The sequence below is a fragment of the Nuphar pumila genome, chromosome 14 (genome assembly GCF_984573655.1).
Source record: "Nuphar pumila chromosome 14, dmNupPumi1.hap1.1, whole genome shotgun sequence".
Classification (NCBI taxonomy): domain Eukaryota; kingdom Viridiplantae; phylum Streptophyta; class Magnoliopsida; order Nymphaeales; family Nymphaeaceae; genus Nuphar; species Nuphar pumila.
The window spans coordinates 10,923,980-10,950,026 of NC_143262.1; the positions used below are offsets into that span (position 1 = coordinate 10,923,980).

A 26,047-nucleotide genomic window follows, 5' to 3' on the forward strand; every position below is an offset into this window, starting at 1 on the left:
CCTTCTCCCCCACCCCCACCCCAATCACTGACCGCCCTCTCCCTTCTCCCCCACCCCCACCCCAATCACTGACCGCGCTTTGGCAAGGTTACAACTAGTAAAACTCTTGAAGCCCTCCTTGCTCACCAGGGAGCACACCCAGCTTCGATCTTATTATAGCAAGGGACTTTTCTAGTGGGTTTTGAACTGTGGTCACCCCATGTCAGTGACAAACCAGCCGCCCTACAAAGTAAAGCAGGGCCTCGTGGGCAAGGGATGATACTAATGGGCTTGTTTATTTGCCAGTTTCAGTTATGGTAAATTGGTGCTTGCTTAGGCACTAGCGGACCATCGATACGCTGGTTTCTATCCAAGTTATGGTGAACTTGCCCAGGTCATAAGCTAGCTTTTTCACACCTGTGAATTCCACTTCGCGGTTGCCTTTTTCTTTCCGGTACTTTGTAAAGTGGCATTGACATCATGACACTGAACTTCCCATCTTTGAAGATATGTTTCTTTGCGAGGTTAAGGGGAACTGGCTTGCTTTGGTGAGGCCACTGTTTGGTCCAGGGCAAGCAGGAGCACAGCTATCAGAGGCCTGCTTTTAAGCTTCCTTCCAAGCCATGGTGGGAGGTGGGACCCACCATCCGCTCGACCATAGTGGTCTTAACGGACCTTTACATTATTTATAGATGGCCTGTTTAAGACCTTGCCATGCTGACTCCCTTGGAGCAGTACATCAATTATTACAGAACCAACAGTTTGGGTAATGGAAAAACGGGGAGCCACCCACATACAAGGAAGAAAATGGCTAAGATTAATATGGTGCAGAGAAATTGGTACTAGGGTTGGAGATGTTCTGAGAACTGCTCACATAATATAAGGAAGAAGATGGTTAAGGTTTTTAACACAATTCAAGGTGCCACGCCGTAGCAACAAACCATGATGAACACAACTATGAGGTCAGATTGAGTTTACAGCCTACACCCATGATCTTCAGCTAGAACGGATGGTCAGGATGACACGAGGATATATTATTCTTATGCGACAAAATGCAAAGTTAAAATCAGCATAACTCCATGTAAAGAGGCTGAGACCATGAAAACACTTCCTCTGTCGTTCTCTCAAAGCCAAAAGCTCTGATTCATTGGAATAAGACCATGCTTAGAATTGTTCCTTTGCATTCATCCATGTCAGTAACTAGAACAATGTAACAATATTCAGGATGTTTGGCATTTGTGTGACCTTTTAACACGGCATTCTCCTGAAAATTAATGAATGAAAATCACATAACAATTAATGCACACACACACACACAAGACCTATAAAAGGCACCCCAAAGCCACAATATTGGAATTCTTCCACACAGTTCTACACAGCAGGCTCCAAAAGAAAACCAGCTTTGGACTACTGTCATTCAGTGCTGCTTGTTGAGTAAAAAAGGGGGCTTAACAGACTGGCTCCTCAAAAGAAATAAGCTCTCATGCATTAGTCCCAGTTTGCCCATTAATCATCATTAAAAAATTGAAACACCCACCATCTTCCTCGCAAGAACCATCCCAACAGCCAGTGCAGCTCCAAACAAAGTATGAAGCCGGACACAGTAATATTTTGCCATAAAGATCTTTATCTTATTCTGCAAAAGAATTGTCTTTGATGCAGTGCCACCACCGAGTAATAGAAAGAGAAATATGGGAAGTTTTGGATACTCACATTGTGATTTTGCTCAACAAAATTAATAACCATTCTCCCCATTGGTAGAGTAAGCATGCATAGAAACTGGAATCAATACCATTCTGAGCAGAATAAGAATGGATAGAAACACAACACTAAGTTGCCAAAATAAACATTGAAATTGCGAAGACTTACTAAGCAAGACAAAGGAAGAGCCTTCAGTATACACATAGTTAATAAAACCAAATATAGGATCATGACCAGACCCTTCACCACATCAGCTCCCTTAGTTGTCCCCATTCTAACCTGCGATAGGGTTGAGTAGATGCATGAGCAAGTTCTTCTCAGACTCCTCACAAGACTAATCAGCAATTCTATTCTCAATTCATGGAATTATGAGTTACCAGAGGAGACATTTTGCCAACAGCATGGTCTTCATCAACCTGAAATTTTCACAATTAAATTAAACACATTCAGAAGCTTAAAACAAACTCGCAATAGGAAAAAGATTGGCCTACAACAGCACCTGATGAAAATGACTGCAGAGAAGAATCAATGTGGTTGTCAAGCCCACAAGGACTGATGCAGATGTGATTGTACCTGTGACTGGGAGCTGCATAGCCCCACTGAAAACCCAAGGGCGTAATCATAATAGCACATGCACACATAGAAATATGCAAATAAAAGGTGGAAAACATAGAAATAATTAGAATTTCTACCTCTTGCTACCCTGTGAGAGGTAAAAGGCAGTAGTTGAAAGTGGACCAAATGCTAGAAAACAAAGTGGCTCTCCCAGTCCCTTGTAACTAAGCCGGAACGGAGGGCACTGCAAAAAAAGAGGCTTGAACAAAATGCAACTTGAAGACCCACAGCATAACAATTATGGCATTCATCACTTCAGAGTGATGTCCAAACTCAAAAAGGTCTAATTTGTTGTATTTTAACCAGTTAAAGATTCATGCACCTAAATTTTTAGCTACAAACGTGTAAAATAAAAGATCATTATGAATTCTACCATGTTGCATGGATGTGCATTCATACTATAGGGCCATAAAGCTTCAATATATTGATGTATTCAAAGCAAAAAAATGTATTATCAAATACTAACCACGGAAGGAAGCTACAGAGTACAGAATATCTGACGAGTTGAATATAATTAGCATGATGTGGTCAGTTCGTTCATTGGCAAAGAGAACCTCATGTCCACCACTAACATCACACTACACAGATTGCAGATTGTAAGCCAGCTATAGAATATCTCCCAGAGACTATCTGAAAACTCCAAATATACTTAGTTGTCATACTTGAGGATTCCTCATATCCCATTATCAGACGTCACACAAAATACTGTTATAGCTCAATATGATAAAATATAGAAGTCCTTAGACTGGTGACTTGTGGTCGGAGAGAAAGCAAATGCAATGCCAAACAAATGGACTACAGATGGGAAGTGACTAAGAAAAAGAGAACATATCGAGGAAATCAACTAGATGGAGAGGACTGAAGTTTTGCCAATGGTCTCATTTTGGTAAGTCACAACACAAATTATTACCAATTACTACAAACATCATTGATTGGAAATTTGGAATATTATCTTTGAGCTGTGGACATCGGCCGGTATTGGTCACAGAACAAGGGAAATATGACCAAATTAAAATTGACTAAAGCTCACACAGTAGCAGGAATACAAGAAGGAAGAACTCCTATACTGAAAATCATGAATGACATTCTGAGAAGTACAACCCAAGGAAAAGAACATGATGTTAAGTGTCAGTTCTACAAAAGTCAGAGAATTTTTTTAGTAGTTTCATTTTACATTCTAATGCCATACTTTTATTGAACCAACTAAGGACCAGTCACGTCAATTGGAGCTTAGAATTCGGATGGCCCAGCCGCACGAAAATTTACAAACTTGTTTCAACTGTAGGACAATAGAGTTAAGCTAATAGACATAACTTGCAAACATGGAACCTGAAAAAAATAAAACTTCTTTTTACTAATGAACCGCAGAGAAAAGGTTAAACAATGGCACATGCATTTTCTTTCTAGGAAAATTTTTAACATTTTCACTTTTTTCTCAGAATTACATCAGGAAATTTTGCCAAAAAATATGCAACTTGAAAAACACTAAGAAATACAGGGAAAAGAAATAAAAATTTATAAAAATAACACGTGGAAATAATTTATGAAAATATTGTGACGTGAGTATTACAAGTCAAAATAAGGATAATATTGCAACATTAAAGGCTCAATTAGCTAAAGAATTTGAAATGAAAAAAATTGAGAGCAATAAATCGATCTCTTGGGATGACATACTTAGAGACAGAAAGAACAACAAAATCTGGTTAACTCAAAAGGCTTATATAGGGGGACTGTTATAGCACTTCAACATGCAAGATGCTAAACTAGTAAATATCCAATTTCCTATGCATATAAAATTGTCTTTAAAACAATTTCTTAGCACTAAAGCACAAAAGACACAGATATCGTGAGTAAGATTTTCATCAGAACAAGACATCAGTACATCACGTACTTGTTATGGTTGACACCTATGTCACACGGACTCTTCTAACAGGGCACCGCACCCGCGCACCCGCACCCATGGGGGTGCAACACTTGGACACAACTTCCTTTGTGTTTGGCAAAGTCAACCACACTAAGGTCCATTTCTATCCAAAAGTAGATTCAGTTAACCCTAATCAAGTCCATTTTTATCTATATTATATATACAAATACATAAATGCACACAAATACACGTAGTGTTAAACTTAAAAATGTTAAAAATTATATATATATATATATATATATACTCCCCGCACCCCTTCACCCAAGTTATTTTACAGTGCCACATCGCCGCATCCGCACCCGCACCTATGTGAGATAGGTTGACACATGGAATTGGAGTTATGCTAAATTCTAAACATGATCATTGAACAGCTATAAAGTATATTGCATCATACTTGAAGGTAATCAATAATGTTGGAACTTGTTATAGTAAAAAAGACTTTAAAATTTATCGGCTATATTGATTCAGAATCTCAGATTATGTAGGTGACTTGGACAAAAGATCTATTATTAAATGTGTTTAATATCAAATATCTTCAACACTTTCCAAAAAGAAAAGAATTCTCAATATCTGTCACCATGTAAATGACCTTGCCGACCAGAAATAGAAGGAGAAACATCAAAGGAAACAAGTCGAGCATGATAATTTGGATAGATAAATGAAAGGCACAGACAACAGTGGCTCCAATGATTGAAATGATGCATAGAAGCACCAACTAATCGGATGCGTTCAAATCATTTGAACAAATATTCTTGCACTAGACTGACACAAAGGTAGTGTAAGATACAGAAAAGCACACACCATCAGGACCACATTGATCCAGTAATGGATACTTCATGAATCCCACAAAAAAAAAACTAAGAGAAGCAGAACGCAATATAAAACACATAAAATCAATAAGAGAAGCCCGTTGTAAGCAAAATTGGTAAAAGAGGAATGATCATTATAACAATATAAACTCACACTGCATGCTGAAAACTGCACCAGGGGGTTTGCAATCAGAATAAAATTGCCCAGTTAGCGAGTCTGTACCTGATAAACATAACCACAAATTATGGCACCAATTAACAATGTGATAGCGCGGAGATCGCCCCCTTGCACGCAAGCGCAAACAAGGCCCATGAATCCAGCAACAAGAAACACATTGGCAGCATAAAGTGTTGCATCACGGCTTCAATTCGAACAACCAGCGACGCCAACCATCAGCATTCGCTTCATCATTCAAAAAGAACACACACAAGAAAACACAATCACAAGCACGGATTTAAGTGAAGCATCGATACCTGCCAACAATGTTCACCACGGACTCTTTCTTCTTCTCATCCACGCCGGTGTCCGAATCGAAAACGTCATTGCTATCAGTAACAAACAATCCTTCTCAACTAAACACGCTGAATTTCTCATCCAAAATCAATACCCGAACCGACATTAACAACCGAAACACAAGTACCTCAAATTGAGCCAAGAGATAATGGAGACAGACGCGAGCAAGAGCACGAAGTACCGCCCGGCGTGAAAAATCCCCGTCTGGAGATATGCCGCCGAGCTCCCGACCTGCAACCATGCCCAATTTTTTTTCAGAATTTGTGCAAACCAAACAAGGAGAAGAAGAAGAAGTATCAACAAACTAACACTGAGAGGAATCAGTGCGACGGTATAAATGGGGAGTTTAACCGCTCTCCATATCAAAGTTGCCCTAGAAATCTGTTCCACTTCCTCGTTTCCATCGCCTTCCTCGCGCGACTGCAAATCGAAACCGTCACTCCGGTGGGATTCCCCGGAGCCGAGAGCTCTCCGGCTACGCCGGAGCAGGGTTTCCGGCGAGTGATCCCAGCCGAGCATGAGGCTTCTGAAGGAGAGCACCGTGGGGTTGGTGGTGAGGAAGGAAACCGATGATGGGCCCCGCAAGGGTAGGAATTGGGGGGCAACAGGAGAGTTGGTAAGGCCAACAGTGGACTGGAGGTGGAGGACGCCATTGCTGCAGGACATGGCCATACGGACATGTGATCCTGCAGACCGCCTCGCTCCATTACGAGTCCCGAGCGCCAATCTTTGAAACTGCAGACCACCCGCTTCCCTTCTCGTCCACTCGTTTCACTGCCGGCGGATAATCATGATGCCCCACCCCACCTCCGGCCGTAGAGGGGCCCGTTTTGAGGCTGCCTCGGGTTATCCAATCGAACCGAATTCCCTCCCTGGTAGAGAGGATTTAGGTACTACGTGGAGAGTCTAGAGACTCCTCTAAAGCAATGTTGTCACTAGTCAGTGTCGTTGCGAATCAGCCTGAGTCGGTCGATTCGTATCAGATCGGTCCAAAATCGATATGAAACAAGGCTGAATCCGGTGTCAACGGGTCGGATCTGGTCCAGACCCAGGTGATCCCAAACCCAAATCTGTCTTTGAGGTGCTGGTACCGGGTCTTATCAGGTCTGCTATAAAACAAAAAATAAAAAGCATTTATGGATTACATAACCCCGTCCACAACCAATAAAATAATATTTTTTACATTTTTATATTGAAAAATCATGGGCAGGTCGGGCCCGTCTTTGGTATGAAATTTCACAAATCATGCCCTGCTCTATATACTAATCAGACCTTTTGGGTTCGACCCGGTTTCTAATCAGACCTCATTTTTTAACACCAAACCCTGACCTTATAATACTGGTCAAACCCAACGAACACATTGCCACCCCCTAGTGATTATTTTACAATAGAGATTAAAAATAGTTTTTAAATTTTTTTCTAACAAGTCATCTTCCAGCTGAAATCTGTCCTATTCAAATCGATTTAGATCCTAACCAAAATCAGGCTGATTCCATGAATCATTTTCAAAATCGATTCAGAGTCCATACCAATAATGACAACATTAGCAGCCATCTCTGAACCCGCTTGGTTCAGGACCATTCTGATCAACGTCCAACCCAATTTGAGGTTTTACATTTTTTTTTTTTATAATCCAAGAAAAACCCTCTCCAAATTCATAAAACCCTTAAGGTCCCCCTGGCAACGGGGAGTACACCCAGGTTCGACCATACGGAAAACCCTTCTCATCCATGGGTTCGAACTTGTGACATCTCATCAACTTGGTGACATTCACAAATGCCCCCTACCAGTTAAGCCGTGCACCAACAATATCGTGTTGTTTAATTTGGCTGACCTCCGATAGTACTCTTTACCCTTTTTATCATTTGCCACACCAAGAAGCCCCGACTCATCCCCACGAAATTGTACTAGTAATGAGAAAACCATACTCTTTACTTCACCACAAATCAACATCCTCAGGCCACATTTAAAAACTAGCAGAGTTTCAACCACAATTGTTTTTTTTTTGTCCAGTATTTTCCCTCCAAGTTCAAATTGATGCCTCAAACATACGTACAAGAAATAGAAATATACATAAGATACAATAACTACTCAAATATTCTAACGAACATTACTGCAAAACCGACGACAAACCACAGAGAGAGAGAGAGAGCGAGAGAGAGATTTATGACCTACAGCACATATTGCTCTTGACGGGAATCTCCTGTGCCGGGCCAGGGATAACAATCTTCTTTCCGGCGAGGGATGCAGGGTTCCCATTTGCTTGATCCTCTCCACCAGCCAAGGTTTTCTTGTTGACGATGTTGAAAATCTCGGTCAGGACAGTTATGAAGGCAGGCTCGACGTTTGTTGCATCTAGTGCAGATGTCTCCAGAAAGAAGAGGCCTTCCTTCTGTGCAAACTCCTTGGCATCTTCTGCAGGTACGATTCTCTCATCTTCAAGATCACATTTGTTGCCAATCAGTATTATGACGATGTTCTTGTCGGCATGGCTTCGCAGTTCTTCCAGCCACCTTGGTATGTGATCAAAAGTTTGGCGTTTGGTTATATCATAAACTAACATGGCCCCAACAGCGCCCCTGTAGTATGCACTTGTGACAGCTCGGTATCTGTAGGCAGAAGGGAAAATAAGCTGTCAGAGTTGCATAGCATACTTCAAATGGGTTTGTGAATGATGAAGTTTTATGGTTAACAAGGCTACTGCATAATTAAAATCAGAATGGCAACCTCAGTGTCCCATATCAGAAAGCAAATGCACAAGCTTTTGGCTCAGTAAATAAACATTTTCATTTGATAGTCAACCAAAACATACCCTTCCTACCAAGAGGAAAAAAAAAAGTTCTTTGGTTGCATGATATGGAGAGCACATCTTTAGTTACTTTTCATAATCTAGGGGTCATTATGTAGTCGATGCACACGACTACTGAGTATGAGAAGTATTACTTTCAATTTTCCTTGTAATATCCATTATATATGAGAAATACAAAGTCATTAAGAAAAAAATAAAAAAGAATGCAGAGAATTTTTAAATATTATAAGTACTGCAAGTTATTATATCTGTCAAACAATCAACAAGTTATTATCAATTAAACAACAGGAAGCACTGAAAATTTGCTTATTCAGATCCCTAGGGGTGTGTTTGTATCACAGGACAAATGCTGTGCGTCCTGCGCAGATGCTTTATAAAGCTTTGCACAGGACACGCTTTGTCCTGTCCTGGACACAGAGCGCCCAGCGTATCAAATACAGAACAGCGCCCAGGCAGGACCCGTCTGTCCCCCCGCACGGTTGTGTCCCGCATATCAAACATGTACTATAAGTACTCTAAATGGTCCTGTTGCCAAGACTAGAAAAGATCACTACTAGACATAGAAAGGGTAGCCTGAGAGAACCATTACTTGACCACTCATAATGGTGACAAATTAAATAGCAAAAAAAAAAAAAGAAATTATGAAGAAAAATACAAAGAGAACATGGAAGAATCATTCTTAAATAGAAGTTTGTACCAAGGATTATATTGTTTATGCACGTGATCACGTGAATCATTTCTATATATCAAGAATCTGTTCTCAGAGAAGTAGGTACGGTATATCTTCTATTGATTAATACTGCACAAATCTCAGTATAAAATTGGAGTGGTCCACTCAATCGGGTCTGGTTTTAGCCTCCCAATTTTCACATTCAGAATTAGTAGGTTACCAGATTCACTTTCTTTCTAACACTATTATTCCTTTGTTGAGAAAGTCGAGAGGTTGGCTTAGTGGTCTCATGAAGATGAAAACTAAGCATACGAGGAAGTAGAAATAGCTTGTGAAGCATGTTTAAAGAAGCCAAACAATGCCAAATACCAAACAGAAAATTCTTAGACAGAAAGGTGGCAAAGAAATGAGAGAAAGAAAAATTAAGAGAAAAAGGAAAGGAGAAGAAATAATAATTTGAGGCAATAGAAACTTTTTTTTCTCAATACAAATCAGCCCATGTAGTGGAATAAACAGTACACTGCAGAAGACTGGTACGTGATGAGGATCAGGTCAACCGACACATGTACTGAATATCAACAAGAAACACCAATTTGAATGTTCATAGGGGATGTCATTCTGAAGAACGTATTAGTGGTAGGTTATCATGTGAATAGATGAGGCAGAAGATGATTTCCATCTGTCAAACTAATGTAATATAGAAGCTGATTATAAATAAAAAGAAAAGAAAATAGTGAGCACTGGAGAGAGTTTGAAACTTCATACAAGGATAGATAATAAGCTTGAAAAATGATTCTGTCAGTGTGGTCATGACTCATGGCACAAAGAACACATCTGGTCTATATGGGGGAGGGACCGGTCCATCTACCAGAATGAGAAGTGGGATTGCGGTTTTGAAAGTGAGAGAAGCATGAAAAAAGGAGAGGGAGGACAGAATTTGCGGTTTTGAAAGTGAGCATGGGTAGTCTCCTTAATTTAAGAGATAATAGAGCGCGATCCAGCGTTTAGCACAAGATTAAATTGAAAGTAATTTCATCTAAAACTCATTGTAGTTGTTTGCTGAAAGTAATTTTCTGCTGAGTTTGTTGCATGTGTTTGCTAGAGAAAATCTAGAAATTGATCTACCGATTGTTGCTGCTTCAGTTATATTTTTTTTATCTTGTTAAAGGTTTAAGAATCGGGAAAAGAATTTTATTCTAAATAAATTTGGCTGAACTGCATAGTGTTGTATTGCTTTATTTTCATTTCTAAAAATCAATATAGCAAAGGAAAATGCTAGTATCAAATTATTTTTATTTTATACGCGTTTGCGAACCGACCCCAAGTAGTCAGTTGCATCATTTTGCTCTGATACCAAAACGATGCAACTAGCTACTTGGGGTCGGTTCGCAAACGCTCCTAAATAGCTAATTTGGAATGTGGAAGTGATTTGATTTCAAAACAGGATGTAATTTTGAAAACAAGTTCAAATTTAATGGGTGGGTACAAATCAGATTGAGTATATGCCAGAGTTACCGGAAGAGCCATACAATATAGGGAAGCGTGAAACGTAGCGCTTCCAAAACGTGCAGGGAAGCACCAAAAAAATTTGGGAAGCGCACTTCCCAATTTAGGGGAAGCACGCTTCCCCTTATTTTTTCATTTTTTTGTGTTTTTTGTGTTTTTTTATTTTTCTTACTTTTTTTTCTTTTTTTGCCTTCCCCCGCTTCCGAGACGATTTCTGGTCCGTTTCTAAGTCGTTCTGTGCTTCCTGCTTCCTAAAATTTTGGAAGTGCCTCGCTTCCCGCTCCGGCTTTGCGCAACTCTGGTATATGCAGTTTGCTCGCTATATATATACATATAATAAATATGATGCGACCTGCACCAAACACTCTGAACTATATCCTCCAACTTTCATCAAACACCAAGAACCAAAATAAAATGCACTTCAATTTCACTCACCAAATATTATATGCTCAACAACAATAATAACAATCAACAATATGACAACAGCAAGTAAACACACAGCGGACAACAAACACTTGATGTGTGCAATTTGGTCAGGTACGATTAGGGATGGCAGTGGACCAGGGCGGGGGCGGGGGACAAGGTCTCCACCCTTGCCCCGTTTCAAAATCCGAACCTCCACCCCTGCCTCCATCCCCGTTTCATGTCCTCCATCCCCGGTCCAAACGGGGGTGAGGCGGGGTGGAGCCCTGTTTCCCCTTAGTTTTAGTAATCCCTTGAAGGATTGGGGACGGGGACAGGGTGGGGCAGGAAAAACGTAAGTCCATCCCCGCACGGGGATAGATTTTAACCTTCATCCTCGCCTCCATCCCCGTTTCATGCACTTCATCCCCGATCTAAACAGGGCGAGGCGGGGCGGGGCACCGTTGTCCCCCGGTCCACTGCCATCCCTAGGTATGATGATGACCTCAGAAAATACCTAGCAACGTGCTGGGAATTTCGGATCAAGTTTTGTCAACACCAACCAATTTCAAAAAGATGTTGAACCCACGTATTCAAATTGTGTCAGAACTCACCTAACAGAGCCTTCGTAGCGGCCAAGGTGGACATTCAGCGACTCCACCAACTGACGTCACTTAGCTGGACGTCACTGCAGACCTATGTCACATGGGTGCGGGTGCGGGTGCGGGGATGCGGCACTTCCAAAAAACCCGGGTGCGGGGTTGTGGCAAAAATTAATATATATATATATATATATATATATATATATATATATATATATATATATATATATATATATATATATATAAAGTCCAAAAGTTGGATATAAATGACCCTGGGTGCGTTGACTGCACCCAGGGTCAGGTTGACCGCATCGGGTGCAGCACCTAGTTGGAGAATCCCTGTGATATATATTAAAAAAAATTCTTGGCAAATTTTTTTAAGTCTGAAAAATTGGACCAAAATGACCCTGGGTGCGTAGACCGCATCGAATCGCATCGACGCGGGTGCGGCACCCAGCTAGCCGAATCCCTGTGACATAGGTGCAGACCCAACAGAATGGGCTATGCTGCGATTCGTAGAAAAAAAATGCTATCATAGTTTTCCTCTGCTATATCGATTTTTAGAAATGAAAATAAAGCAGTGCAACACTATGCAGTTCAGCCAAATTTATTCAGAATAAAATTCTTTTCCCGATTCTTAAACCTTTAACAAAATCAGGAAAATATAACTGAACCAGCAATAATCGATAGAACAGTTTCCAGATCCTCAATAGCAAACGCATGCAACAAACTCAGCAGGAAATTACTTTCAGCAAACAACTACGATGCGATTTAGATGGGATTCAAACTTTCAACAACAACTACGCCTTCATCCCAAAACAATTGGGGTTGGTGATATGAACCAAAAAAGAAAATCATTCTGGGTCTTCCACATGAATCCTTCTCCTCCAATCATTTTTATCCAATGCCATGTCCTCGGTGAGGTTCAAAGCATTCATATCCTTTGCAATCATCTCCACCCAAGTCTTCTTAGGCCTACCCCGACCTCTTTTAACTAATATATTTTCCCATTTCTCCATCCTTCTAACTGGAGCATCATTAGGCCTTTGCCGAATATGTCCAAACCACCGTAAACGATTCTCTCTCATCTTATTTTCAATGGATGCAACGCCTACCTTCTTATGTATATCCTCATTTCGAATCTTATCTATTATTGTATTTCCACACATCCATCTAAGCATACGCATCTCAGCTACACTCATTTTTTGAATATGATGTCTCTTGGCAGCCTAACATTCTGTACCATATAGTAAAGCGGGCCTAATTGTCGTCCTATAAAACTTTTCCTTCAACCACAATGGCATTCTACGATCCCACAACACTCTAGTTGCACTTTTCCATTTCATTCACCCAATCTTTATCCTATGATTTACATCTCCATCAATTTCTCCATACTTTTGAATGATAGATCCTAAATATTTGAAACAGTCATCCACCGGTATTTCTTGCTCACCAAGCTTCACTACACTCCCATCACTACTTCGTTGCTTACTAAACCGACATTCCATATATATTGTCTTACTCTTAAAACCTCTTGCTTCCAATGTCTGTCTTCATAATTCTAATTTAGCATTAACCCCAGCTCTAGACTCATCAATCAAAACAATATCATCAGTAAACAACATACACCACTGCACATTTTCTTGAATTGATCTCGTAAGCTCATCCATCACTATAGCAAATAGGAAACGACTTAATGCAGATCCTTGATGTAACCCAACCGTTATAGGAAAATTGGTTGTCACCCCTCCACAAGTGTGGACATTGGTTACTACTCCTTCGTACATATCTTTAATTATACTAATGTACTTGAGAGAAACACATTTCTTCATCATTAAGTTCAGGAAATCGGTTGCAACCATTAAGATTCACAAAAGGGTATCCCAACATAAAAACACACATAGTTCTACTATAGTTATATTCAACAACAACAGTTCACAGAATTTCAGCACAAAAGAGATTAAACTAGAACAGTTTTAAGTATGCAAATTGTGATTGGGAAAGGAACTATTGTGGGCAACAACTTCTGATTTGTTTGACAACCATCAATGTTCAATCGAGGTGATCGAACAACAAACTGACAATGGATTAAATAAGAAATTCACTGGTCTGCACCCTTGACGTTCATCAAGTTCTGCAACAACCTGGTTCACGCCCAATGCTGGTCGAATGGAAGGGGATCATGCCTAGCAAATTCGCACCAGCAGCAACTCCTCACGATTTCCTTTGGCAGCTTCTCAAGCCTTCAAACAAGGGTAGTTACAACAGCAAATTTGCAATGGTCCGAAGCTTTACAAAATTTTCACGATTTCAAGTTCACAACACACTCAAGCTCACAGTTTTCAGATTCAAGTCACAAAGTAACCCAAGCTTCAAATTCACGTTTTTCTTCAATGGAGAAGACAACCAAATTTTCGAAAATTCCATAATAGAGGCAAAAAGTCCCTGCACCATTTTCTGCATTCCTTTTAAAAAGAAATAATGATATCACTTGGCTCTCATTGGGCTCTTGGAAGGTCACCTTTAAAGAGGCCAATGAGAGATCAATATTTGAATTCCTTGCTTCTTTCTCTTCTTGGCTGGCCAGTGGAGAGCCACCAAGAGTGAGAAGAGAGCTCAAGTTGGGCGGCACTTCTAGAGACCTCCAATGGGCTTAAGATGAAGTGGTTGGCTCATAGTTGGTCACTTAAATAGCCACCTCACTCAAGACCTAATCATTATCATCCATATGGCATGTGGGTCTTCATACAAAAAATGGACCCAGATCTGGATCAAAATAAAAAAAATACCCAAAAACCCACTACACCCTCTAGTACCTCAAAAGAAATCCTACTGGATACTAAAACTATCTGGATTTGTAAGATCCGGCTCCTATAAAAAAATAAAAAAATAAAAAATGCAAATGTTTTTATGTGTGGTTCCAAAAGTCAAACAAAAAAATGTTTCTTCTGAAATGTATAAGACAAAAATATCCGGGAAATCAATGCATGTAAAATAACAAAACTACCCTTGAAATCCGTTTGGACCCACATGTGTCGAATTTGGCTTGGATCTTCTTGAATATGTTTTCCCGTATCGGGTTGTCAATGGCGGATCATCCTCCAGCTCCTCGCATATGTTGGGTTGATCTGGATGCTCTGCATCACTTTGACTCATCCTACATCATAACATATCAGAAGCAGAGATCTCTAATAATTTTTTCACCCTTGACTCCTGTAATTCACCTAATCACAATACCTGCATTTGGAGTTTCTTCTTGCTAAAATTTATGCTCTTTTTGGAAGCTAGGTGGTAAGGGAGTTTGAATTAGAAAAGTGGGAGCCCTTAATTCCTGGAATTGACAAATGTATCTCCAAAGGTGGCATTTGCCAATTTGCGTGCAAATAAAGAGGAGGAAACACTCCAAACACCTCCTCAATTCCTCAAATGCCTTCTCATTTTCTTTCTCCCAAACAACCATTGCTAGATTAGTTTGATGAAACTCCAACAAAATTCCTCACTCCTACCTCAACTACTACCTCCAAAACAGAGCTTTATAAGTACCAAGTTGCAGAAGATTCAGTCAGATATTGAAAAACCAGAAAGTTGACCAAGTTACAGACTACATAAGTAGGGATGTAACCAGTTCGGACTTGGATCAGATGTGGCCAATACCACATTCAACTAATCGGATGTTGGCTAAATGATTCGAACTCATATTTGGGTTTGGATTGTGAAAAGCTCATACAATCTAAACAAATTAATATATCTGTCAAATTCAGATATTTGTCAGATTCGGTAGCAAAAATTCAAAACCATATCCACATCTGATTATAATTGGATATAGTTTTGGCTTACCAAATGCAACTAAATGGAATCAAATTCAGTTGGATATTGGATAGAATCCGATTCACTGACATCCCTACACAAGGAAAAACATGTAAAATAGAGATTTAATAAATTCCCATGGATGGAGATTGTCCCTCCAAACAGATTCCGTTGGACAGGCTTCTGATCTTGTAAAAATTGTACAACTTCAAACAAAGGCTACAATCCTTTTTTTCTGTAGTACTGTAAAGAATCATCTATCAAGAACAACTGAATCATGCTCATTGCTTTTAAATCAATGTCTCCTCTATCTTCGATGTCCACACTTGAAGGCTTCTTTTCTTTTCCCACAAATGTTGTTTAAGACATTTTGATAAATAGTAATCTCAAGTGTCAATTTTGAAAGCTCAATGTTATTCCTTGAGGGAGTTTTCTTCACCTCAAACTCTAAGTGAATTGGTAGGGGTCTGTCTAACCACAGGTTGCCTATCAAAACAAAAAATGGTTGCATCTATCACCAATCTTAATAATTAAAGAAGTATCCAACCCCCATAACACTTATAATTTGTCACAGATATTGAAGCACCATTCCAACTTCATGGGATTGGTTTTATGAGTCTTGATTCTCCATTCCTTCCTCTCAAGAGATACAACTTGAATCACCTAGAATACTTCATATTCTTCATTGGTATACTTTTTTACCTAATTCCTTTTACTTCATCTCATAAGGTTTGCTCATTGGCACTACAACAGGTCGCTGTCCAACATTTCCAAACCATCATAGACAATATTTTAGCTTCTATTTCTGCTAAAATTTTGTTTAAGTAGCTTTAGTCAATTAGAAAGATGACTATTTGGTGTTTAAGCAGAAAAAAAGGAAGGTAATATTTGGTATTAAGTGGGAGTTTTGGCAGTTGCCTAATTGAGCAGTAAGAGATTTACAATTTTCTCAACTGGGTTAGAGTTTTAGAATCTTTTAAGATAGATGAAATCAGTCATCATTGTCTTGAAGCTTCCGTATTATTTTCTTGGCTCTCCTCTTGACTGGAAAGAATCTCGAAATTCTTTCCCCTTCACTCCGCTATTGTGGCGTTGGACTTTTGCCTGAGGAATGACTCTTCCATGTCTAAACGAAAGCCTTTGAAAGTGGAAAGCACAAGTTCCTTTTTGTCTCTGCAAGGCCAACATCATCGGGATGGATTGCTGGAAAAGCCGAAACTCTGGACAGAGCCTCCCTTAGGAAGTTACTCAAGGAGCTGATCAATGCTATATCAAACCCTCGAAGGCATCATTCGGGGTACCAGTGCTGTTTCAGAAGAAGCATGTGCAAGTCTCCGTCTATGTATCGACTATCGGGCCCCAAACAACATTAAAAAGAAAAAACAGCTCATGGATTGAGAGGGTCCTAAGCTAAGGCAATTGTTGAAGACCCAACCTGATTGTTTAATCTTTCGCAATGAGCCTTTTTGGATGAGACTGTTTGTTTGAGGAAATTCCATTTGTAGCAGCTTCGATATAGATGTAGGTAATATGGAAAAAGGGGAGCAGTCAAGTTTGATTTCATGATCAATAAATATCAGAAAATTTATTTTGGACTCTTATATTTTTCCTAGCCATCTTGTGGATTTGGACTCAACTAAGAAGAGAATGGAGAGTGAATTTTTATCTCCTTAACTCCTGCTATGCCAAAATAGCAAAAATTAGGACACGTTTGGAAGCAGGAAAATAGTAGGAAAAGTTAAAGAAAGACAATTTTGTAATTTTTCCATTCATTCCAAACATTTATTTTTACACTCCCCACCACCCATCTCGCCACCACCCTCCTCCTCCTCTCTCTCATTTTTTCACATTTTCCCACTTTGTTTTTCTCATGCTACACAAACAAGTGAAAAACTTTCTTTTGGAAAACTTCTCGTATCAAAAACTCTCATAGGCAAGACTTTCTTTTCCTATGAGAGTGTTTTTCTCTTCCAAACGTGCCCATAAGCAAAATGTTCTCTTCCTATGATATTTTTTCTTGCTTTCAAATGTGCCTAAGGGCATTAATGCATTCCTTAGAAAAGACAAGGAATGACAAAATCTCTAACTTGCAGCCAACCAATAATCACAGAGTCCCCAAAACTCACTTGGTTTAATTTTTTATTAAAACATGTTGCCTAGCAGATTATCAAACAAATCATGAGATAAACAGAGAAATACAGCCCTATATACAACACCAAATGTTAAAAAAAAATACTAAAGAAATTCAAGAGACAACTGACTGCATTTTGGTTTCTATTCATCATAGTCACCTATATTCCCGATATTTTCAAAATATCTCAATATTATCGGTATTTCAAGGTCAGCCAATATTTTTGCGAGATTTTCCTGATATTTTAAAAATACAGCATGAACACAAAACATCATGATATTTTCTTGAGATTTTCAAAAAACATTTTTTCTCATATATTTTAAGTATTAGTTTTCTATTGTTTGTCTCTTTTACATTTTAAAACCCTTCTAATTGCTTTTTTACATTTTTGCAAGAAAAACCTATTATTTCTTATCATTTTTATTATTCTTTATATTTTTTCAAAATTTAAAACTTCAAATATTTTCCCAAGAAAAAAAAACTTTAAAAAAAACTGCAGAGAAAAACCTTGCCGAGAACAATATTGGTGACCATGCTATTCATGAGGTCCCACAATTCCACAATGTAAACTTCAAATACTACACGAGTTAAAAGGATTCATGCTCATACATTGGTTTTTTAGTAGGTCAAGACTAATACGATAATCAAAGAAAGAAGAACTGCAGACAACAGTACGAAGGAAAATTCTCAACAGAACCTAAGCACATTATTCAATGAAGAGGTCAGCTCTTATGCAGCACGCTGACGAACCGTCCATCTTAAGCAGGATGAACTATGCTGGCTGAAAAATAGTACTACATTGAAATGAAGACTTCAACAGAAACGCAATGTAATAGAAGTTCAATAAACCCAAAGAACATAGAAACAGAGTCTCGACTCTCCGTCATCCATGCGGTAATTGTACTTCCATGAATGCAATGCAAACACAATCTTTTAAAAATTCAACTAATTATATGAGAAATATAAGATCGTAGCAGATCTATCATCACTAATTTTCGTTAGGAAACATTCAGAAAAGCATAAAAATACTCCATGGATCAACAATGCACAAAATATCCGGCATGCAACATCACGAGAAGAACTTCTATAAGCACAACGCAATCATCAAATCTTCGCAACCTCCACTCATTGACCCGGAAAATCTACCTCGACGATCTATCTAGACCCATTTCCACCAGAAATAACTCCGAAACAGAAATGAGACCATCAATCCACAACCGGAAAACAGTAATACAAGCCAGATCAAACAAAACGCAGCCAAAAACACGCCAGGAAATGGCCAGATCTGAGCTTTAACCCAGCATTTCTCCACTCTAGGTCATCTCAAGAAAAATAAAAGGGAAGCAATGAGAGAGAGAGAGAGGAAGGAGAATCGCTACCTCTCCTGGCCAGCGGTGTCCCAGATTTGTGCCTTGACGCTCTTGTGCTGAATGACGAGCGTCCTGGTCTGGAACTCGACGCCGATGGTGGACTTGGACTCGAGGGTGAACTCGTTGCGGGCGAACCGAGAGAGGATCTGCGATTTCCCGACGGCCGAGTCGCCGATGAGTACGACCTTGAACACGTAGTCGATCTTCTGGCTGGGGTCTCCGTAGCCACTTCCCGCCATCTTTCTCCGCACTAGTACCCCTACTAAAAGCAGAATCCGAAGACAACGAAGAAGAAGAAGGTCACAGTACAGCAGAGAACACCGGGGACTTCTGTCGTTAGTTAGAAGGCCCAAAAGAAATGCCCTAAGATTTAGGGAGAGAGAGAGAGAGAAAGGCGTCGACCGGAATCAAAGCTCTCTCCCGCTGATCGATAATTGTAGGACACTCTTTGACATTAAACACATTATAATATTATATAATGGTTAAAAAGGAGTGACCCGCTCAAGAACGTGAAGCCAACGCCTTCTTTGGGTTTGACCCATGTTGTCTGTATTGGAATCGGACCTGTATCGTTTGCCCAACCATTCAGTTGTATCGTCCGATACTCAAATGTATCGTCTTGAATCGGTAAAAAAATAATTAAAAATATTAGGTATCAATCGGAATGTGACACGTGTTAAAACTATTAAAAAAATAATTGTAAGTTAACTTTTATATTTATTAAAAATAACTGATTTAAGTCAATATCGTATCAATTTTTTGACAATACGATACGTATCGACTGGTATAGGTCGATACGCACCGATACTGACAACATTGGGTTTGACTATGCGATGCCCAAACCTTAAAGCCTACTTTTCATGGATTTGACCACCACCGGGTGGGGCTACTTTCCTGCACCGCATCAATGACAAAGCTCCGATTGTTTTGGCAGGAGCTGTTAGTGCTATAGTGACAAATGTTAAAACGGCAAAATCTAGTTTTTTCAAAAAGCTTGTGAGAAATTGAAAATTTTGTATAAAATGTGGCATTTTTTTCGCAAAATCTTGGCAATAGAAAATAAATTAAAAAATATAAAAAAATTTATTTTTTAATAAAATATTAATAAAAATTATTTAAAAATAAAAATACACAGTTTTTCATGATAAATAGCCGTTTAAAACGTAAATATCATGTTTAAATCGTGGTATTTATGTTTTTCATAAATCTCGTGATATTTTGAAAATCTCACGAAAATTTGTTATTTTAAACTTTTAAGCAATTTCCCATGATATTATCGCATAAAATCTTGCAATATTTGTCACTATGGTTAGTGCATGTCACCATGTGTTGTTGGGATATTGCAAGTTCAAAACCCAATATAGTATGTTGATTTTTTTGTAGTGAGTGGATCTTACCCCTTTAGTAGGGGAATCAGATCCAATCATTCCCTAACATCTGTGACTTTTCAATCCAAGAATCACATTGTGGCAAGTTATTTTGATTAAATCTTGCCTCATAGATGGACTTCTTGTGGTCAATTAAATTGAGATCATGGCCGTTGACTGAAAAATAAAAAAAGTTTTAAATCATCAAATCTTGGTGTTTTTATCATTTTAACAATTTTTTTAATTGCAAAAAATCCTGCATACAGGTCAGATTTTGGTGTTCTAAACATTCATCTCCACTAAACAGACTATACAGATTACAACTTTGGGAGTCAGATTTAAACCAAACTGCTTGCAACAATGTGATCCCAAGGTGGGTATGACTTCAGTGTAGGACGTTAGGATGACTGGAACCGTTTTGGGGGAACCGGTGTCACCATGTAGCACAACGTAGTAAATAGGCTTGTACCTGACTCAAACTGGTCTTGGATAGGCCAGTTTCAACCCTAATTTTTTTTTTTTTGTTTTTGATTGACTACAAACTAGGGGTGGCAATCGGGTCAGGTTGGCGGGTCGGGTTGGCGGGTTGGCGTGTCAGCATACCTCAACCCGAACCCGACCCGTTTATTAAATGGGTCAGCTGTGGCAAACACGAACCCGACCCGTTTAATAAACGGGTAACCCGACACGACCCGCCAACCCATTTAATAAATGGGTTGGGTCGGGTAAACGGGTTTTCAGGTTGGCGGGTCAGGTTGGCGGGTTGGCAGGTTGGCGGGTCGGGTTGGCGGGTTGACGGGTCGGGTTGGCAGACGGGTTGGCGGGTTGACCCACCCGCCTAACCCGTTTATTAAACGGGTCAGCCGGGTTGGCGGGTTGGCATACCCCCAACCCGAACCCGACCTGTTTAATAAACGGGTTACGCGGGTCCACCCGTTTATTAAACGGGTTGGCTTAAGCCCAACCCCAACCCGCCTAAGAGGCGGGTTGGCGGGTGGTGTCAGAAATTGCCACCCCTACTACAAACCCTAGCTGAGAACCGGGTCACTTAATGGGCTGCCTCGTCTCGGCACTGGGTAAACTCTGGGTGGGGTCCCTGACAGTCAAGCCTTTACTTCTATTAATTCATGAATGAGAGAACCACCACAGTGTTGCTTTCATTTGGATGAATCTCTGCAGCCATTACCAACAGGGGCTCCACTTGTCGGGTAGGAGCAGTTAGTGTACGTCACCTTGTGTTGGGATGTTGAAGGTTCAAAACCCAATGGTATAGTTGTATAACTGGTAGGGGTCGCCTAATCCCAACTTGTCTTTTAAAAAAAAAAAAAATCTCTGCACCGTTCCAAACAAGAATTTGCAGGAAACCGGCAATTTAAAACAGTTCTGCTAAGTCACAGGGACACTCCAATATAATGCTCTAGCGTCTTTTCAGGCGTGTCTATGTGATAGTTCTGGTTTTTACCATGACTCGATGAGATTTTGGAAAATGGGAGAGAGATGTTTACAGAGACAGCCTAGCGTTTTGAACAATTTGTAAGTGATTCAAAGTGAATGAGCTTATCATATTGCTGAGGCACATCATGCAGATGGTTGGTTAAGAAAGAAATCAAACGATTGGTGCAGCAAAAAGTAAAGATTAAGGTTATGCATGATATAATAAACTTTTACAGTAAAATGTAAAGTGTTCACATAATATGTAGCGACGCTGCATCATGCATCACCCACACAGCCACCCATCTTGCATTTTTAGAGAAGGGCTCGGTCTCCATCTCAAGAAATGTTGAGATGGGTGGCTGTCAGTGGCAGCAGCGGCTCTGCATCATTAGGGATGGCAGTGGACCGGGGCGGGAGTGGGGGACAAAGGCTGGATTTGTCAAATCCAAATCCCAAATGCATATAGTAGATCCAAAAATGGATCAAATCTGTTGATAAGGTCGAATATGAATCAAGCATCACCCACACAATCGGGTTATGTGCCAAGTTGAAGGCTTGGGTTTGAATCCCTCTGCCACATGGAAAATGTCCACGGGCCCTTTTTATCACCCGTACAAAACCATCCATGCTCACTAAAACAAAGATATAGACAGCTTGACAGTGCAGTAGCTATCTTATAGGCAGAGAAGTCTTGCCTGGTCTGAAGACTAAGCTAGTTTTATAAAGGCTTTTCTTTGAATATGGTGATGTGAGCAAAAAGTTTTGGCTGAGCAAGCTTTGTTACTTGGAATAACATGAAACACGACTGATGATTTTGACATAAACAAAGTTTTTTTTTTTTTAAAGACAAAAAAAAAACAAGTTTTTGGAGCAAAATGAAGGGTTTTGGGCTAGAATGACACTTCTTGGACGGCAACCTAAGTTGTTATTATATTGGATGGCAACCTAGGTTGCCATCTAACCTTAACAAGTCCAGATTTCCAGATATTAGGATATTAATTTGGCTTTTTGTGTAACAATTGGATATGAACCTAATCCAGATCCAAATAGTTCAGACAACAACTTAGACTGTATTGGGTTTGGATACACACAATATGGACAACAACTTGGCTTGGATCAGATCCAAATTCATTCAATTCATATGGCAAATTTGGGTAGAGATCCATATACTTAAAATGGCAAGTGGGTTTCCATGAAAATCCAAGGACGATAATTGAGATTGGGTGGCAAGATGGAATTGATCTGGATCTAGAACCAAATCCAAGAAAATAAACCATTGTTTTAGCCATGATTTTTGGTGTGTTGGAAAGATTATGATGTCTTCTTCTATTACTCTTTTGAGTGAAATTTTGAAAAACATTGTTTTCTAGGCAAAAATATATAAAAAGTTGATTGAAACAATTTAGGCAAGAAAAAATTGTGTTTTAAGAAACCGACATTTAAGTAAAATCCATAATATTATGATTGGTCAAAATTGGCGCATTTACAATATGATGTCAAATATATCCAAAATATACTTACTACTTAATTTGCAAATACAAGTTGAATTGAGCTGAGTATTTATTATTCATGTTGATTAGCTTGCTAAGTGTTTTACTAGTTTGAACTACCTCTTTATTACACTACAAGAAAAACATTAATTAGCAACAAAAATTTATGATGGATTAGTTAGAGAAAACTAGTCATCCCAACATGAAACAAGGCTCCACCCGAAGGGGACCATAAGCAAATTTTGCAACGGATTAGGGATGGCGGGGGGAGGGGGATTGGAAAACGGGCGATCCACCCTAACATGAAACGGGGATGGAGGTTAAAATTAAAACCTATGTGAGATGGACTTACGCTTTCCCCGTCCCTGTCCCTGTCCCCGTCCTTGATCTCCACCCCTCTCCGTTCTCGATTCTTTTTTAGAGATGGCACCCTCCGTTTGGATCAGGGATGAAGGTTAAAATCAAAGCTTGGGCTGGTAAACGAACCGAACCGCTAGTGGTTCAGCTCATCCCACGCTCGTGCTCATTTAGCTGATGACCATGACATGATCTTGCTCGGCATGTCTAACCAAGACAAATTCGAGCATTGAATGTTCATCTCAGCTATACTCTTTTAGGCTCGTCATCTTAACTAGTGATTTATGAGCTATTCGGCTCCTCCTAAACTGTCAAACTTGTTCCAGTTGGATTGCTCGTTTATATAATATAATTGTAATTCATAAATATATAATACAATATTATATATAATGTAACATAATATAAAATCTCATACATTTTATAAATATGAAATGACACCTCCGTTCTCTTTTTTGAATTTCAAAAGTGAATACTTATGGCCTTTCTGTAATATTTTAATTTTATATTTATAATTTATTTGAAATGATTAAAGAAAAACTATCGCCATCCTTAAGTAATAAAATATCTTTTGTAATCACAGTTATAACCTCAATTAAATATAATAATTACAGATTTTTTTCATATACTACAAGCATACTGTTTTGTAGGCAAATTTGTAACTTCAATTACACTTTTTTTTACATTTCTTTCTTTTCAGTCAAATCGTTCCGATGAGCAATTGACAAATCTATATTTGCACTCACCACAGGTTGAGAAAGAAAGGGTATTTGCAAAAAAATAAAAGAAAAAAAAAATCTGGATAAAAAAATGAAAAAATGAAAAAAAAAATCAAGAGATTTACAAAATCTCAGGATATTTTTGTGGGATATTGTCACAAACTAAAAAATCGTGATATTTGTTAATCTCACAACAAATGCCATTTTTAACTTTCAAAATATAATTCATGAAAAAATCATGAGATTTTTTTTAAATCTCGTGATATTTGTTAATCTGGCAAAAAATGTCATTTTTAACTTTCAAAATATAATTCATGAAAAAATCATGAGATTTTTTAAATCTCATGATATTTGTCACTATGCGCTTTGGATACAATGAGTGTTTGACAAATATTTGGTTGAACTGGATCCAGATTTTGCTGTAAAAGATATGAGATATTCACTTGCAAGTCGAGTGTCATTCTTTTTTATGTGAGAAGGAATCAATCTCGCCAGAAATGTAAGCTCCTCTTAATCCATGATTTGACGTGCAAATCAATGTAGCTCGTATGCAGTCCTATAAAAAAGTTGACCTTGATGGCACAGAGACACCACTAAGACTCGAAAAGATAAAAAAAAAATTGATATGAATTAGACAAATTCACACTTAAATTGAATAAAATAGTAAATAAAATAAAATAAAATAAAAAAAACACATGGATATGAGTCTCACCTTGGGCTTAGGTAACCATTTCTAAGTAAGGGCTTTGTAAGGTTGGGTGAGTTAAGAATCTGGTAAGGTCTAGGCTCTATATATGAGTGCACTAGGCTAAGGGCTTTGTTATTTTTTCTAAGTAAGGGCTTTGTTATTTTTTCATCTCTAAATTTTATTTTTTAAATAGCCATATAATCGTCAACGCTATGATGTTGTAAAATTCTTTAGGGTAAAATATATGTAAATGTTGATCATTAAATATTGAGAATTCTTTTGTTTACCATCATGAGATGTCAGGTCAGCCAAAGTTTTTATTAACTTGCAAAATTTTGCAAGTGTTTCAACTTTCACAAGCTCACCACACTTGATTAACTTTTTTTTTTCCAAGTTTTTCTTGGAGAAACCGCCCCAGGTACATAGACCTAGCTGCGCTGGCTCAGCCTGCCAGCCATACTTCGGTCACTGTCCATGTTGGCGTAAAACTCCGAGGGCTTACCCCTCGATTAACTTGTTATACACAAACATGTCATGACGTAATTGATCGAGCGAGCTTGGCCAACCTACCTTCACAGCAGATTTTCAAGCAAGCCTAAATACATTTGTTTGGTCTGTGTTTAAAAAAGCTAAATCATTCAAATCATTCTTTGAAAATCATACCATTATGTAGATTTTCACATGAAACTTAAACAGATTTTTGCATAAAATTTCTGTTAGATTTTGATCAAGCTGACACCACTTTCACATGTGCAAGGGAGGAGTGTCCCATTAAATGTTCACAAAGTTCTCATGCATCCATTGACATATCTACGAAATCAATGTCTCTTAGATGGAAAGCTCCAAAATCAAGATCCAGAGTCTTACGCACCTTCATCATCGATTGATCATTTATCTGAAATGGAAAGAACAAGATTGTGTGAGCTTTTTATCAAAATATTTAAATAATAAAATTATATCAAAAATTAGATCAACCCCTTGCTGACCAGGCTCTAGATGGTTTGCCTAATGAATGTGACTATGACATAGGGTGTAGTCGCCTATAACTCGGTCCAAAACATAGCTGAACCATCTGGACCAGTCTGTATACTCATTTTCATAGGCCGTGGCTAATGTCTAATGTTCATTATGTTAAGAACATGATCTTTATCTTCAT

The 26,047-nt window shown here is 38.9% G+C and overlaps 2 protein-coding genes across 2 annotated transcripts; both read right to left on the reverse strand.

Moving 5' to 3' along the window:
• Positions 1-1,101: 1,101 nt before the first annotated feature.
• LOC149816361 (2-carboxy-1,4-naphthoquinone phytyltransferase, chloroplastic-like) lies at positions 1,102-6,347 on the reverse strand. The gene is made up of 11 exons (XM_089987954.1): positions 5,852-6,347; positions 5,670-5,773; positions 5,503-5,574; positions 5,252-5,390; positions 2,373-2,479; positions 2,180-2,279; positions 2,058-2,096; positions 1,849-1,959; positions 1,693-1,758; positions 1,517-1,615; positions 1,102-1,243 (listed from the first exon to the last, which is right to left on the reverse strand). The coding sequence occupies exons 1-11, from the start codon at positions 6,212-6,214 to the stop codon at positions 1,124-1,126; spliced, it is 1,320 nt and encodes a 439-aa protein (XP_089844080.1). The 5' UTR covers positions 6,215-6,347; the 3' UTR covers positions 1,102-1,123.
• A 1,112-nt stretch (positions 6,348-7,459) lies between these two features.
• On the reverse strand, positions 7,460-19,219 carry LOC149816362 (ras-related protein Rab11A). The gene is made up of 2 exons (XM_089986746.1): positions 18,849-19,219; positions 7,460-8,151 (listed from the first exon to the last, which is right to left on the reverse strand). Exons 1-2 carry the CDS (start codon positions 19,076-19,078, stop codon positions 7,707-7,709), a joined length of 675 nt encoding a protein of 224 aa, XP_089842872.1. The 5' UTR covers positions 19,079-19,219; the 3' UTR covers positions 7,460-7,706.
• Between the last annotated feature and the right edge of the window lie 6,828 nt (positions 19,220-26,047).